Source organism: Huiozyma naganishii, chromosome 5 (assembly GCF_000348985.1).
Source record: "Huiozyma naganishii CBS 8797 chromosome 5, complete genome".
Taxonomy (NCBI): domain Eukaryota; kingdom Fungi; phylum Ascomycota; class Saccharomycetes; order Saccharomycetales; family Saccharomycetaceae; genus Huiozyma; species Huiozyma naganishii.
Genome location: NC_035926.1, coordinates 389,042 through 404,559, shown reverse-complemented (window position 1 = coordinate 404,559; position 15,518 = coordinate 389,042). Strand labels below are relative to the sequence as shown.

Sequence of the window (15,518 nt, the reverse complement as noted above, 5' to 3'; positions counted from 1 at the left end):
CGTTATTATTATTATTACTATTCTTACTCTCTGTCCTTTAATTCACTAACCAGTTCCAAGAGCGGGCCGTAATCTGCGTCGCGTAGCAAATTGAATTCCTGTGCAAATAGGATGAAATGTCTAAAACTTGTATTCAAAACCGTCTGTAAATTCAACTCCAGTATTTCGTTGAAATGATGGCAATATATGTGAGCGTATACTCTGAACAACCTTCTTAAGATTGGGATGACTACTTTATCGCAAAACCTTGCCGGGAAAACACCGTCCTTCCTGCTGGGGAAAACTGCCTCGTCGTCAAATTGCTCTTGGCACCACTTCATCAGACACTCAACGTATTTTGGCGCGCTGACGGAAATGGGTGCTTGCCCTCTTTGAAAGGACCACAGATATTCGTACTCATTCGTGGCGATCATCCGGGGGCATGTTACAGGAGAGCAGAATTCAGTGATTGTTCCGTACAGCATATTGATCTGGTTGTAGAAATCTACAACGTGGACGGCAAGCCACTCGTTCACATTTTCTCCCTTTGGTAGTTTCACTGCCTGGTTCAAAACCCCCTTCGAACCCAACGTAACCTCAACTATCTGTTTAATGTCTTGATGTGTGGTCACAGTTGTCCCCGTTGTTGGTTGGATGAATGGTTTTTGATGTGATGGGGTATAGTTAAAGTCAGTGGTCTGTTGCTGTGATGATATGGGATTCAAGTCATTACTACCTTGCTGTCTCAATGGTGTAGTAGTAAGACCGACATCTTTGGGGTTACCATTACTACTATTATTGCTACTGCCGTTGTTATGATACTGTGACTGTTGTGGAGGAAGGATTGGAGGGGAAAACAATGCGGTGTTCCCCGCTGGAGTTCCTAGTCCATTCTGTTGCTGCTGTTTCGAACCATTGTTTTCAGACTGACCAGTATTCCACTTAAAACCCCGCGTGGACCTGATTGTTTGACCTGGACTCAAATGACTGTATGAAAGATACGTTTGTACTGGGACTGTTAGTATATGAAATCCATTGATTAAAAAAAGAAATCTGACTACCGATAATGATAATAAAAGGGGAACGTTATTGTGACAAATCGTGCTTTCGTCAAATCCACAGAATCCAACATACAAATTTTGTAAGAAAGACATTTCCGGAGTGGTTTTATATATGATTCACTAGCGCAGAACACTCTTTATCTTAGCAGTCCCCCCAAGTTCCCAATCCAAAGCACACTCAGTATCTTCACTTTGAAGTTTCGCTGGAAATACAATCATTGAACAAAAAAAAATATCAATAAAAATGGAGACGAAAAGGGAAACTATAAACAAACAGAGCCCTAATTTAAATTAGATTAGGGTTTGCACCCTAAACTGTTACCCTGATATAATGTAAGCCCTAACTTTACACAAATTAGGGCTTAGTTCTTAAACTGTTACCCAACACTTACACAAGCCCTAATTTACCTAAAGTTAGGGTTTTTGTTTTGTGTTGCCCCCGTGCCGTTACCCGCCCGCACACCAAGCCCTAATGCGTGCCGTGCCTAGAAGTATAGTCTGCTGTTTTTTCTGAAAATTAGGGTTTTGGCGCCTTCAAATCATTTTGACGCTTTTTTTGGGGGGATGCCGCAGAGGAGCATATATTAACCCCGCATACACCCGCAGCATCATCGTCGTTTGATCCTCTATCTTTCACTTTGACGACGGGAACACACATAGAGGCGATCTGCTGCTGTTCAATTGACGAGTGTTTGTGAACTACAAAGCAGCTCTCTTATACCCGTTTGATTTTGTTTTGATTTGTTTTCCCTCTTTCCCTGTCAAAACATAGGTGCTGCCAGTACGTTCTGCGTAGCTTATAGGCATTGTAATGTTCAAGAAAGTTGATTTCTCCGAGGATACAACGCCCTACGTTTCAGACACCGAAGTCGGTCAAAATATTTCTCCGTCTACGTCTAGAAGGGAGGGCCAGGCTGGGAACACGGCTGCAATGACGATGGGCTCGCAAAGCCAGGACGTGATTTCTGGAATTACCGGCTCGGACTCTGATTCTGATGACCTCCCTGTCTTCAAGAGAAGACCCTTGAGTGACACGCCCATTGACACTACGTTCCAATCTCCAGAGACTTCACAGAAAAGTTCTCCGGCTTTGTCTCAAGCTGCCTCTTTGACCAGAATTGATGAGCACATCAATGCACATTTACAAGAGAGTGTTGAGGACACAACTCCAGAGGGGATCGTGTCACCTACGAAATTCTCGCATCCGAAGAGGAGACCCACTACCATTGATGTTCCAGGGTTGACGAAATCGAAGACATCGCCCGATGGGTTGATTGCCAAAGAGGACTCCGGCTCCAAACTGGTGATCATCATGGTTGGGTTGCCCGCCACAGGCAAATCATTTATTACAAACAAGCTATCGAGGTTCTTGAACTACTCGCTGTACTATTGTAAAGTGTTCAACGTGGGGAACACAAGGAGAAGGTTTGCCAAAGAACACAACTTGAGCGATCAGGACTCCAAGTTTTTTGACCCTTCGAATGAGAGTAGTAAACAGTTGAGGAACCAATGGGCATTGCAGACTTTGGATGAGCTGCTAGATTACTTACTGGAGGGAGAAGGGTCAGTCGGAATCTTTGACGCGACTAATACAACGAAATGCCGTAGGAAGTTGGTACTCGATGCAATCAGGAAGAGAAGCCCACATTTGAAAATTTTGTTCTTGGAGTCTATCTGTACGAACAGGGCAGTTGTGGAGAATAACATCAAATTGAAACTTTTCGGACCGGACTATAAAGGTAAAAACCCTGAAGATTCTTTGAAAGATTTCAAGGAGAGACTCTCCAACTACTTGACAGCATACGAACCCATTGAGGACGACGAGGACATACAATACATCAAGATGATTGACGTGGGGAAAAAAGTTATCGCGTACAACATCGAGGGGTTTCTGGCGTCACAGACAGTTTACTATTTACTGAATTTCAACTTAGCAGTTCGGCAGATTTGGATCACGAGAAATGGGGAGAGCCAGGATAACGTGAAGGGTAAATTGGGTGGTAACTCCCACTTGACCCCCCGTGGTCGGAAGTACGCTGAAGCGTTAGCGAAATTTATAGATGAGCAGAGGTCAATCTTTGAGGAAGATCAACTGGCCAAGAGAAATAACGAAGGTACTATCAAAGACAAGGACGACATAGTGCAGGACACCCATTCGGACTCGGACAACGAGGGTGCAGATCACGCGTTCTATGTCTGGACCAGCATGCGTTCTAGAGCTATTGAGACAGCGCAGTATTTCAACGAAGAAGAGTACCCAATGAAGCAGATGAAAATGCTGGATGAATTAAGCGTTGGTGACTACGAAGGAATGACATATGCGGAGATTCAGGCAAAGCATCCTGAAGAGTTTACTAAAAGACAAAAGGATAAGATACGCTACAGATACCCAGGCATTGCAGGTGAGTCCTATATGGATGTAATCAACCGTCTGAGACCTGTAATCACTGAACTGGAAAGAATTGAGGATAGTACCCTAATCATTACCCACAGGGTGGTAGCAAGGGCATTGCTGGGATACTATATGAATTTGAGTGTTGATATCATATCAAACTTGGATGTACCGCTGCATTGTATCTACTGCCTTGAGCCTAAGCCTTACGGTATAACGTGGACACTTTGGGAATATGATGAGGAGACAGATGGATTTAACAAGATCCCAGAATCCGATCTGAACACTACCAGAGTGCAGGAGGTTGGCCTAGTTGATAAAGAAAGAAGGTATTCAGTCGTTCCAACCGCACCACCATCTGCTGATCTGGGACCAAGTGATTTCCTAACAAAAAGAAGAGCAAGTGTGAGCTTTTCGCATTCTGGTGTTCATGTCTCGGATAATGCTGAGAAGCCCCATGGGCCAGACGGCGAAAGACCTCAAACGGAGGGTGGAAGAGCCACTAGCACGCAAGTTGCATTCGGAAGTAGCAACAACTCTTTGTTCAGGGCCAGGCAACCTCCTGGTGTTTCCAAAATTCCAAAGCTCGCCAACTCCTCACTTCTAAAAAACCCTGGAGTTAACATCAACAATTCTGCACATACAAGCGAGTTACGGGATCGTTTCGAGATTGACAAGCTGAACGAAAAACTTTCGAAACTAAAAGTGGAAATGGGCTCAAAGAATCAAGGTAAAGAGAATAGTACAACTTCTGACGTAAATGAGATGGGCATTCCAATGACAAGAAGCCAAAGTGAAAGGTAATGGTAAGATGACGAAGGGGCAGAATTTTTTTCTCTCTTTTCAAAAGGTTGAATGAATAAAATGCCGGCATATACATTCATTGACTCGACATGTTTAAAACAATTAATTTATATATCGTTATGACAGCTTTCACTCATCATTGTTATTTAGAGAATACGGGTCAGAGTAGTTTGTCTTATAGCACGACAACACTACAAGGTACCATATACGATACCAATAGAGTCTACCCATCTCCCAACTGTTCCAAAAAGACCCAGAATTACTTGACCACTTGGCGGTTTCAATTCACTAGGGCCACCCCCACCGGTTTTACCCAATACATCAGTCATCCTCCCATGACTGGTAATGATTTGGATAGCATCTACCCAGGCACCATAACGGACATTGAAACCAGCAATAATTTCATTAGGTTCCAATACAATATCCGTGTAATCAGGGGTTTGGACACCGAACAAAACACTTGAATCAGAAGTTTCGGAGTTGTGCTTGGATGTTTTTATGGATTCCTTCATTTTTGCCAAGTATGTTCTTGGCGGAACAGGTGGTTCCTTCGAAGAAGAAGGACTCCCGGCATTTTGCATGAAAAACCGAATACCATCGAGTGCAGCACCGTGGTATACCCTTACGGCAATAACTTTTCTCACGTCAACGGGCACAATTCCGGTTTCTGTACCACGATTGCTGCTACCAAGCAGTTCCGACTTCATACCGTTTACCTCCGAGCCAAAGCCGTACTGAGCCATAGAGATCGGTTTAATTCTGATGGATTCGGGCAAGTTCTCAATCCACAGATCAGGTGCATTGGCAGCTAGTACTCTCAATTTGAAGTCGTTGCCATGTTTTTTTTGCCAGTCTGGAGGCATCAACCCGCGCAGTTCGTCTAACGATATGTAAACTTCCTTTTCCAGTCCAGTACCACCCAAGCTTTTTGGCAGGTATTCGATGAACCCCCTTGCTAAATCCTCTGCAACAACTTCAATACAGTAGATCCCTGTTTGACTGTATATACGGCACATATCATTTCCTAAGGCGTAGAACGTTGGTCTACTAAACTTGAAATTACCGTTGGTGCTTGGTCTGAAAAAGCCATGGTCGTAGTAATCTGTGTCCTTGGCGAACGATGGGTGGAATAGATATCTTAGTAAGTCCATGCGGTTCCAACCACATTCTTCCTTCGGGAAAATTGGCGAAGGTGCACCGTGAGAGTTGGTTCTTGTTGAGTACGCTTCTTTAGTCAAAAACGATCTGTTCAATCTTGTGTAGTCTCTCAGCATGACCCCGTCAACCTGATGTGGCGACCCAAACGAGTGGCCAATCTCGTGCATGAACGCACCCAAAGTGACGGTCAGACACTCCCAGTGGGACCCACATTCATTGCAGTCATTGGCAACCTCTTGTGTCGAAGACTTGGTGTCATCCAAGAAATAGGGGACGATCTCTTCTATGCACGTCGGCCAAGAGTACAATCCATGGGAGCCAAAAATGGCCAGTTTCACGTTGTCGCTACCACCACCGAGGGCCGCATGCCCGAGAATCATGTTTCCGTCCCAATGGGTATCCAAATAAATACATGCAGCTTGGATTGGGCTCTCCTTTTGAGCAAAGGGCCCACCGTACTTATCCAATGCCTCAAAGGCCCAAGAGAAAAGCGCGCCCGTGTTGTTTCCCTTTGGGTTCTGCTGTGCCACGTTTGCATCTCTAATCTCTTTTAAGGACCTGTCCGAGTTAAGAACATGGATCTTCACGGTGTTCCTCATCTCTGTTTTGGTCTTGAATTGTGTATCCAATGCATACTCTTCGACGAAATTGAAGGTCCGTTGCCCGAACCCGTTCCGCAGCATCTGTTCGTTCGTGAAGGCCTGCATGATCCTTGCCCCAATTCTCAACTTCCTGATAGCCAGGTCGATCCCGTTCCCGCCCTCTTTCCTGATCTGTGAGGCAGGCGAATCAAACTTTAGTGGCGAGTCCTTCGCGACTATGAGACACAGATGGACGGGCTTATTCTGTAGCATTGGCGTGTACACACATGTGATTATTTTAGACGCACCAGTGTCCGTGACAAAAACAAGTCTGTTTTCCCCAGGGGACAACAGTACAGTCGCCTTAAAGATGTTGGCATTGATCGGGAAGTTCAAAGTCGGTAACTGAGGGTGTTGGACTTGAATATGCTGCGCATTGGCGCTCTTCTGCGAGCATTTCCCGTGAATGATTACACAGGGCGAGACAACATGCTCTTTCTCCTTTAAATTGAAAAACTCTATACCAGACGACCCCATTGTCCACACTTGCACTATTTTAGCGACTCCCTGAAAGATCAATCCGAAGATAGTATAATGTCACAAGAAAGAGGGTTTTGCTATATTTCAATAGATTCCAGTATTCGTCTTCTTTTCCTTTTTTTTGGTTTTTTCGTATATTTGTTCCTGTAATGGCCATTACAGATCTCGAAGGCACGCAAATGGGTGTACGTAAGAATGTCCTGGACAAGACATAGTGGGGCAATGTCTTAGTGGGTAGTACAAATATCACTACAAATACGGTTCGTCAAGATGCTTTCTCCCCTTCACTACATTTTGCCAGACACTGGGTTAGTAGTCACATAATCCTTGCTTCCCCGCCTGCATATATCGGGTAGAAGGTGGTCATTCGGGTAATGTAGCGGCATTCCTTTCCCGCCAAACGTTGAAATGTCCTTTCCGAATGTCCCGATTATTTCGTTTTTGTCCCAAATTCTGTTTTCTTTCCTTTTTTTTTTTTCGAAATTCTTTCCCAAAATTTTTCAGGTTGTGCTTAACAAATTCTTCAAGCGCGAATAGGCTCAAATTGTACACGCAACAGTTGTAGTTGCCCTTGAGTTTGCTGCTTTAGTTGGTTGATCCCCGGTTGAACACACTGCTGTTATTATATTTGCTACCAGTGCGATTGATCCGGTGGTTGCTTTTTTCTTTCTTGCGTAGGTAATTGAGAAAAGAGCGTTTTGGCAAAATCAAGTGGGAGCACCCTGAACATTCTGTGTACTTCCCTGTGTCCCTTATACCTGGAGGTAAGTACTTTAAAGAAGGTTAGAAAATAATCATTATAATAACAAGATAGAGGTCGCTAAGACAAGCATGTCTCACAATCACAAAAGACGTGTCTACCCCCAGGCACAGTTTGCTGCAGGCCCTGCAAGCGGTGTTACTGCGGCCACCCTCAACCCGATGATTTCGACACCTCCCCCCACCCAGGGGGAATCCTTCGGTGATACCAGGTTGATGACGCCAGTCCAGCAGCACATGCACGAACAACTGGATCAAGTCTCTGCAGGGGTGGAAAATATGCAACTACACAACGTGCCCGTGGTGAACCCGCAGAGTTTCTACCAGCAACAGTCGACACAGATGGGCAATTCTGTACACCCTCAAAATGGCAGTAACCCGCAGGTGCAAAACCAATTCAACGAGTCCAATAAACCGATGAATGAGCTGTACACGGTAGACCTTATGGCAAGCTTGCCACCCCCAATCACTGATCTAGACTTGCCACCGCCTCCTATCTTGGTCCCCGCGGACAAAATGGTGGTCGCCGGTGAGACGGTCAACGCATCCTCTGACTACTTAAGGTGTACTTTGAATGCAGTCCCCAAGACGCAATCGCTGCTGGACAAGTCCAAAGTGCCGTTTGCCCTTGTGATCAGGCCGTATCAACACCTTCACGACAATGTGGATCCTCCGCCCTTGAACTCAGACGGGTTGATTGTTCGCTGTAGGAGGTGCCGCTCGTATTTGAATCCGTTCGTCACGTTCATCCCGCAATCAAGAAGATGGAGGTGTAATTTTTGCAGACTGGCCAATGACCTCCCCATGCAATTTGGCGGTGGATCATTTGGTGATCCAGCACTGATCAACGCTACGGACACGGTAGACCGGTACCAGCGGAATGAAGTCAACCATGCCGTGATGGAGTACATTGCACCAGCACAATACTGTGTCAGGGAACCTCCACCACCAATCTTCTCCTTTATTCTGGACGTGTCCCTGAACTCCATAAAGAATGGCTCATTGTACGCGGCAACCACGTCACTGATTAACTCGTTGGATATGATACCTAACTACAAGGGCAACACATTGATTTCCATTATCTGTATGGACCACGAATTACACTATGTTCAAGTACCAAGGGACTCCGAAACTAATAAAACACCAATGATACTGGATGTCGGTGACCTTGACGAGGCATTTTTACCAACGCCAAGGGGGCTACTGGTCTCCCTGACTGACTGTAAACAGAATATAACAAAAGTGCTACAAAGCATCCCACAACTGTTCCAGTCGGCTGCCTCCAACAAGTCTGCTCTCGGTGCAGCGTTGAGGGGTGCTTTCAAACTGCTGTCTGTCATTGGTGGGAAGATTGTCGTTGTCACGTCAACTTTGCCCAATATAGGCCCAGCCGCATTGAAGATGAGAGACCAACCCAAGTTGGCCGACATTGCCAAAGAGTACGGCGAGCTGCTGACCCCGCAGAATCCCTTTTATAAGAGCTTCCCCATAGAATGTAACAAATCACAGATCGCCGTGGACTTGTTTTTAACTGCCGACTCGTACATCGATGTGACGACGCTCTCCTCGTTGTCCCGATACACCGGTGGCCAGACACACTTCTACCCTGGTTTCCAAGTGACGAACGAGGGGGACCTCACGAAGTTTTCGCGGGAGTTTACAAAGCATCTCTCGATGGATACCTCAACGGAGTCTGTCATGAGGGCTCGTGGGTCTCGCGGGATCAAGATGAAGAATTTCTATGGTCACTTCTTTAACAGGTCCTCGGACCTGTGCGCGTTGACGACGATGCCCAGGGACCAGTCGTACGTGTTTGAGGCTCAACTGGATGACACTATCACCTCCGAGTACGCGTACATACAGATCGCGATTCTCCATTCGTCCAACACGTGCGAACGTCGCATCAGGATTATCACGGTTGCGCTCCCTACAACTAACAACCTGCGGGACGTATACGGGTCCGCTGATCAACTGGCGATATTTGAATACTTCAACCAGATTGCGATACAGAAAGTTATGTACGACTCGTTGTCCTCTGCGCGTGAGCTTTTGAAATCGAAGTTGCTGGCAATTATGTCGGTGTACAAGAAGGAGATATCGTCGAGGAACGAGGGCGGTATATTGCCGCTGAAGTTCCCAGCCAACATGAGAATGTTGCCCCTTCTGCTGCATGCGTTGACGAAAACGATGGCGTTTCGAGGCGGTGTCATACCGGTCGACTACAGAAGTGCCGCTTTGAACTACTTGGAGAGTGCTCCCTTGAAATATGCCGTCCGGATGGCATATCCAACGATCTACTCTCTGCACGACATGCCCGAGGAACTGGATTTCCCCGTTGGTGCAGTTAATAACTCGTTCAAAAGTATACAGTCGTTTGGGCTGTACTTGATCGACAACGGTTTGGAGATGTTTTTGTGGGTTGGTGGTGACGCGGTGACGGCGCTTGTAGAGGACGTTTTCGGTGTGCCGAGTGTTCTGGATGTCCAGTGCGGTAAGATGGAACTTCCTGTGGTGGAAGGGTCTGCGTTCAACGCAAAACTAAGAAACGTGATTGCAACTATACGGAGTCGCTGCGACGACGACAGTGTTAAGTACGAACCGCTTTACATTGTGCGGGGTGTAGTCGCGAACGAGCCACCACAGTACGGCCATTCGAACAGGGATCTTGCTGCGTTGAGGATCTGGGCGATGACGAACTTTGTGGAGGACAAGATCGGTACCGCGGAAAGTTACATGGAGTTTTTGCAAACGTTGAAAGTGAAGGTGAACAAGTAGACGCTGAAGTATAAGTAATTTATTAATATATGGTAAAAATAAGATGACTAACGTTCAATTTCAGGTAGACCCAGTGGTGTTTCTTCCCCTGGGTTCAGATGGTGACAATTGATCTTTTCAAACCGGACTGGATCTTGGTGGTGTTGTACTGCACGTTCAGGCCATCCAGCCGTTTCTCGAAATCCAGGACGCTCCCGCCAACGCCAAAGTAGATGTCCTTCGCCGCTACTAGGACCGTCGTGGGTCCCCCGATGTATCCCTTCAGGTCAAGCAAAGTCTCTGTTATCAGCGGCAGGTTCTCCGGCTGGTATATGGTTTCTGAGGTGAGTACCAGTGATGCAGCTGTCGTCCCCTCACACTGTGGTAATAAAGAATGCACGATGTCTGTGAACTTACGGCCCCAGGACCCGGAGACAAAGTCAAGAGTGACATGTCTCTCCGCGAGGGATTCGCGAAACCTTTGGAGTAAGTCAGCAGTGAGTAGCAACTCGTTGTCCATAACGGGGACAGTGGGGTCCTCGGACCTCTGGAGCATCGCCCATTGATCCCTGTCGAGGGTCTCCTTTGCCCATGTGAGGATCATGTTGGGCAAGCTGGCTAGTTGCAGCACAGTAAAGTTGTAGTCTGTGAGCACCAACGTGAGTCCGTTTTTCCTGTTGGAGAGCAAGTACTCTCTGAAGACATACTCTGTAGGCAATGCGGTGCCACATCCGATCTCAATGACCTTTGAGACCGCAGCGAGGTCCGTGCGCCGTGCGGACAACAAATCAACGAGATCGAGCGAGCACTCCCAAGATTTGAGTCCACCTTCGTACACGTTCCTCTTGAGGTCCTCGTTGACGATAATGTCAAGTTCTTTGTCGCCCTCGCTGCTCATGAGCTGATGCTTGATATCGAACAGTTCCCTCCTGTAGAGCACCGTCCCTGTCTCCGGGGATGCGACCGTCTCGAACGAGAGCCGCACGCCTTGTAGTCCCCGCAGCAGGGACTCAAGACTGTGTTGAGCAGGCTGCACAATGCTGATATCGTCTACGAGTTGCACGTCATCGAGCGCGCTGCCCAACTGACCATTCGCGGCACCGTTCGCAGAAGCATCGCCCAAAGCAGCAACACTGGTGGACTCCGCCAATTCGTCGTCGCTGAAGTCATTGCTACTGAACCCAAACGAGAAACTCATCGCGGTTTCTGTACTCTTGTCGTTACTGTGAACCCGAGAGCTCATCTCATCGTTTGAACAAAAATGTGATCTTTTGTAGAAGAAGCTGCTCGAGAAAAAAACGTCCCGGACGTCACCGAGTGTCGTGTTCCTGTGAGATCTCGACGACCCGAAGACGACCACAACGTAAATCAACTGTCGATGTTCCACCTTGATGATCGAGAAGCTATTTATATATAGGAAGGGTACGACACAAGTCGAGAGAGCGAGAATGACAACTCAATAAATACACACATACATACGTATATGTGATACGTTGGAATAATAAGACACTTTCATAACTGCAAGCGCGCGCAGTGCACCATATATATAAGCCCCTGTAGGGCAAAACTTTGTTCCGAAATCACTTGGATTGCACTTGGGAGTACCCACCCCATGGGTTTGCATTCTTCGACTTCAAGTACTCGTCAGACTTCAACTGCCATTCTTTGGTCATGGTCTTGCTCTCCTCTCCAGCGAACTGTCTGATGAAGGCAAAGAACCCGACGGCAACGACCATACCGACAACAACACCTTTGGCGATAAACGACCCGTCACCCTTTTCCAAAACGGGTTTCCTGGGCCCCCACTCACCATACGAGATGTACCACGCGGCCTGTTTCTCCGGCTGTGTCAACTCCCTCCAGGGCAGTTTCTGACGCTCGGTCAACTTCCCTACCAAATCGTCTTGCTCCGTGGCAGGCATCTTCTCCCACCGTTCCTGTATATTTGTGACAGCCGCCCGCGAAATCGCCTGTGTCTGTGCAAACCTGAGGGGTACAACCCTCCTGACTGCTGTGTTCATCGAACTACGCAACATTGTAGAATAGAAAACCGATGGGGAAGTTCGATAAACGGATTGGATAGATGTAGGATAATGTTTCAAGAAAAAAGAGCAGGAAACAATATCAACAAACGAAAAACCACTTCTAGCGTGAAATCCCAGTCTCTAATACTCACTCAATCACAGAATAGAACTGATACCTCTTTTGCTAAACCATGAACAACAAAGAAACAGACTCTGAAACGAACTCTCCTGGAGCCACAGGGTGTTTTATAAAAGACGTTATCGCCGCCAGATTTTTTCATATTTTTTGCTTTTGCAGAGCAGTTCTTTTCGACACTGTAATTGGTCCAAGGGTCACGTGAAACGGCAGAAAAGTCACGTGCACTGGATGTTTGGGTTTTACAAAGTGGGTCACATGATACAAATTCGTCACGTGCTGCGGTTTCTGGGTGTTTGGGTTGAACGTCTCGGTCACGTGTATGTCACGTGGCTGCTTGGGCGGTGGCTACCACAGGGGACGAGAGCATCTTGCACGCTCTGTGGTCAGACACTGGGCGGCGGCGCGGCGGCGCTTCAAACGCGGTGGTAAAGCAAGTGTAGTCAGTGTGTCTCGCTGGTGGGACCGGTTGATCTGGGGCTGTCCCGTGGTTGCTGCTGCAGATGTTGCCGCCGTGTTGGTGTTGCTGTTGCCGCCGTCAATGGCCACCATGTGGTTTTCTTCGATGGTGCGCCGCAAGGTGGGGTCCTCCGCGAGGAGTCCATCCCAGGGTACCCAACTCATCGGTAGATTGGCAAACCGGTGGAATTCTTGCAACTCCGCAGTGAGCCGGCTTGAAATGTCACTGTTCTGGAACAACGTCTCGTAGTGGTGATCGTTGTTGTGTCCACCGAAAAGGAAGATGTATTTGTAAATGTTCCATAACCGTGCCTTAACGTTCAAGTCAGTGATGGGGACGCTGTTCGCGTGTGAGATCAGCGTGCTCCGTTTCAGGATCACAAGCATCTGCAAATCTAAAACGTATCTCTCCCCGTGGTCCAGTGTCACGTAGTACACGGGGAAGTACCGCTCCACGTCGTCCAGCGCGTGGAAGTTAACCAACTTCAACCCTAACGGGTACAGCGCACGGACTCTCCGGCGCCGGTCCAGTTCTTCACCTTCCAGTTTCTTCGCCAGTGCCGCAGCCTGCTGCCGCTCCAGTTCTGCTTTCCTCTCCAACTCGGCGGTTCGCTGTCGAGCCTTCTCCTCGAGCCGCTTCTGTTCCTCCTCCTGAAGTTTACGTAAGTACTCTTGCTCCTTCCGCTTCTTGTTCTGCGACCGCCGTTGCAAGTATTCTTCCTCCTCCTTCAACCGATGCTCCCTCTCCTCAGCGGTCTCCTCTCGAGGTTTCGCCCTCTTCGGGGATGACTCAGGTGCGTGCGCTGCACCGGCGCTCGTACCAACACTCGTGCTCGAAACAGACCGCTTCCTCGAAGTTGGAGTCGAGTTTCTTCGCTTAGATACGCTTAACACAGGGTCCTCCTCGTGGGATGACTCCTTGTCCTGAGCTTCATCTTGTTCTTCCTCGTGGGATGATTCCTCGTCTTGAGCCTCATCCTGTTCTTCTAGTGGCTCCTCTTCGCGCGCAGATGTGCTTGAGTCCTGAAGTTCCCTCACCGCCTCCTCCCCAGCTGAGTCCACAGTCTCCTCGTCACTCCCAGAGGTGTCATCATCTACCTCCTCGCCATTGTATTCCACGTCACTTCCCTTTAATGTTGTCGTTACGGTCGTCGCTGTAGTGCCCCTCGTAGTGCTGGTAGGTGTATCGTTAGTGCCCTCAGTGGACACATCGCCAGCTGCGGTCCTACCAGTCATGGCTTCCTCGACCATACGTATCTCGTCGTCGCTGACCACACCGAGTATGCTGTTCTTGGCGTAGTACAGCGCCGTGTGCCCGTTTCGGCTCCTCTTCGTTGGGTCCGCACCGGCCTCCAGCAACAATTTAACGGTCCCTAAATGGTCTCTCCCCACGGCTACCATCAACGGTGACAGACCATCCCTCCCGAGTCTGTTTATTTGAGCACCAAAGGCAAGGAATAAACTCGCTATATCCTCGTGTCCAAACCGTACAGCCTCCAAAAAGCTCCGGAAGTTCACTTCACCACCGTTCTCCAAGTACTGTCCAACGTAACTCAGTTGTCCCTCCTTCGAGGCCCTCAAAAGTTTTTGTATACCCTGCGGGCTTCGCAGATCCGTGTACGAGAAATCTATAGTGGAGGACAATTCCACGTGTGACTCGTCAGAAATGTGTTGCGCCTCCGCGGTCGCGTCGTGGTCGTGGTGGTGACCATCCGTCCATTTCAGAGACGCGGCCCTGAGACAATTCTTGATATCTCGCACAAGGATCTTCTCGTCGTCGTCCAACTCGTCGTCCATCTCAATCGCCTCGTACGCGGTCAGCCCTTTGGCATTGGTGATGGTTGGGTCCGACCCGTGCGCAACCAAATACTGCACGACGTCCAAGTGGCCGTTTGCGGAGGCGTCTATCAGCGGCGTATCGCCAAACATCGCGAACGACTGGATATTGACGTTAGCGCCCGTCTCGACAAGCAACTTGACGATGTCGAGGTGTCCGTTAAGCGCCGCCTCGTGTAGTGGTGTGTTCCCCGCGTTGTCCTGGTCGTCGATATCGACGTCTCCCTCAGCGAGCAAGCTCCGCACCTGGGCGATCTTCCCCTTGTCACATGCAATCTGCAACTTCGTTCTCCCGCCGGAGTCCCTGTATACGGATTTCTTGTTCGTCTTTGGATTCACGGGCTCCTTGGGCCTCCTTGCAGTCCGCAGTTTTTTGGCAGGTTGTTTCACCGGGGACGACGGGAATTCCTCGTTGAGGAAGCTAGAGCTGACGAGATTCCGCGTGCTGTTCCTGGAGAAATCGTTGATGTCTGAGAGTTCTGAGTCCGAGTTGACTGATCCATCCGCGCCGTTGAATAGCTGCGACAGAGTCGGTACGTTCCCACCTTGTGTTACGGACTGCTTGTCCCGCTTGGTCGGCGACGCCGTCTGCGTCTCTGCATCGCTATCTACCGGATCCGGTCCTTCCGGGAGTTCGCCCAGGGGTTCATCTGCGGGCATCGATTCGTGCAGCACGGACTTCAAATCGTCGCGTGAGAAGGGCGCCATTCCTCCTACTGGAGCACTCTCGGGTGACTCAGTGTGTGCTTCAAGTTCATCCCGCGATGCCTTGGGCGGTTCTTCCGGCACTTCTTCCGTAGCTTCTTCCTTGTGTACTTCCTCCACTGGATCCTGCTTGTTGACATCTGCCTGCACCCCGATCTGCTCCGTGGCAGCACTCTTGGTGTCCGTAGAGCCCGCATCTCCTCCTGCATCTACGGGCGCAGCAGGCTGAACGTGCCCCTGGGCCAGTTTTGCCAGCTCCACCTTCCTGCTGCTCACATTCGACAGATAACTACTCAACGACCTCCTCTTCGGGTTCTTCTCGGTCATACC

General features: G+C 48.7%; 7 protein-coding genes across 7 annotated transcripts; 2 read left to right on the top strand and 5 right to left on the bottom strand.

Annotated features, from left to right (window-relative positions):
- Positions 1 to 23: 23 nt before the first annotated feature.
- Positions 24 to 1,133, bottom strand: MOB1 (Mob1p; the record flags this gene model as incomplete). The annotated part of the gene is made up of 1 exon (XM_022608180.1): positions 24 to 1,133. One exon carries the CDS (start codon positions 1,131 to 1,133, stop codon positions 24 to 26), a length of 1,110 nt encoding a protein of 369 aa, XP_022464702.1.
- A 718-nt stretch (positions 1,134 to 1,851) lies between these two features.
- On the top strand, positions 1,852 to 4,236 carry PFK26 (6-phosphofructo-2-kinase; the record flags this gene model as incomplete). The annotated part of the gene is made up of 1 exon (XM_022608179.1): positions 1,852 to 4,236. The coding sequence occupies one exon, from the start codon at positions 1,852 to 1,854 to the stop codon at positions 4,234 to 4,236; it is 2,385 nt and encodes a 794-aa protein (XP_022464701.1).
- A 191-nt stretch (positions 4,237 to 4,427) lies between these two features.
- Positions 4,428 to 6,512, bottom strand: KNAG0E01920 (putative metalloendopeptidase; the record flags this gene model as incomplete). The annotated part of the gene is made up of 1 exon (XM_022608178.1): positions 4,428 to 6,512. The coding sequence occupies one exon, from the start codon at positions 6,510 to 6,512 to the stop codon at positions 4,428 to 4,430; it is 2,085 nt and encodes a 694-aa protein (XP_022464700.1).
- An 834-nt stretch (positions 6,513 to 7,346) lies between these two features.
- On the top strand, positions 7,347 to 10,049 carry SEC24 (COPII subunit SEC24; the record flags this gene model as incomplete). The annotated part of the gene is made up of 1 exon (XM_022608177.1): positions 7,347 to 10,049. One exon carries the CDS (start codon positions 7,347 to 7,349, stop codon positions 10,047 to 10,049), a length of 2,703 nt encoding a protein of 900 aa, XP_022464699.1.
- Positions 10,050 to 10,143: 94 nt separating this feature from the next.
- Positions 10,144 to 11,271, bottom strand: HPM1 (protein-histidine N-methyltransferase; the record flags this gene model as incomplete). The annotated part of the gene is made up of 1 exon (XM_022608176.1): positions 10,144 to 11,271. One exon carries the CDS (start codon positions 11,269 to 11,271, stop codon positions 10,144 to 10,146), a length of 1,128 nt encoding a protein of 375 aa, XP_022464698.1.
- Positions 11,272 to 11,608: 337 nt separating this feature from the next.
- On the bottom strand, positions 11,609 to 12,064 carry COX5B (cytochrome c oxidase subunit Vb; the record flags this gene model as incomplete). The annotated part of the gene is made up of 1 exon (XM_022608175.1): positions 11,609 to 12,064. The coding sequence occupies one exon, from the start codon at positions 12,062 to 12,064 to the stop codon at positions 11,609 to 11,611; it is 456 nt and encodes a 151-aa protein (XP_022464697.1).
- Positions 12,065 to 12,536: 472 nt separating this feature from the next.
- On the bottom strand, positions 12,537 to 15,515 carry HOS4 (Hos4p; the record flags this gene model as incomplete). Its single annotated transcript, XM_022608173.1, has 1 exon — positions 12,537 to 15,515. One exon carries the CDS (start codon positions 15,513 to 15,515, stop codon positions 12,537 to 12,539), a length of 2,979 nt encoding a protein of 992 aa, XP_022464696.1.
- Between the last annotated feature and the right edge of the window lie 3 nt (positions 15,516 to 15,518).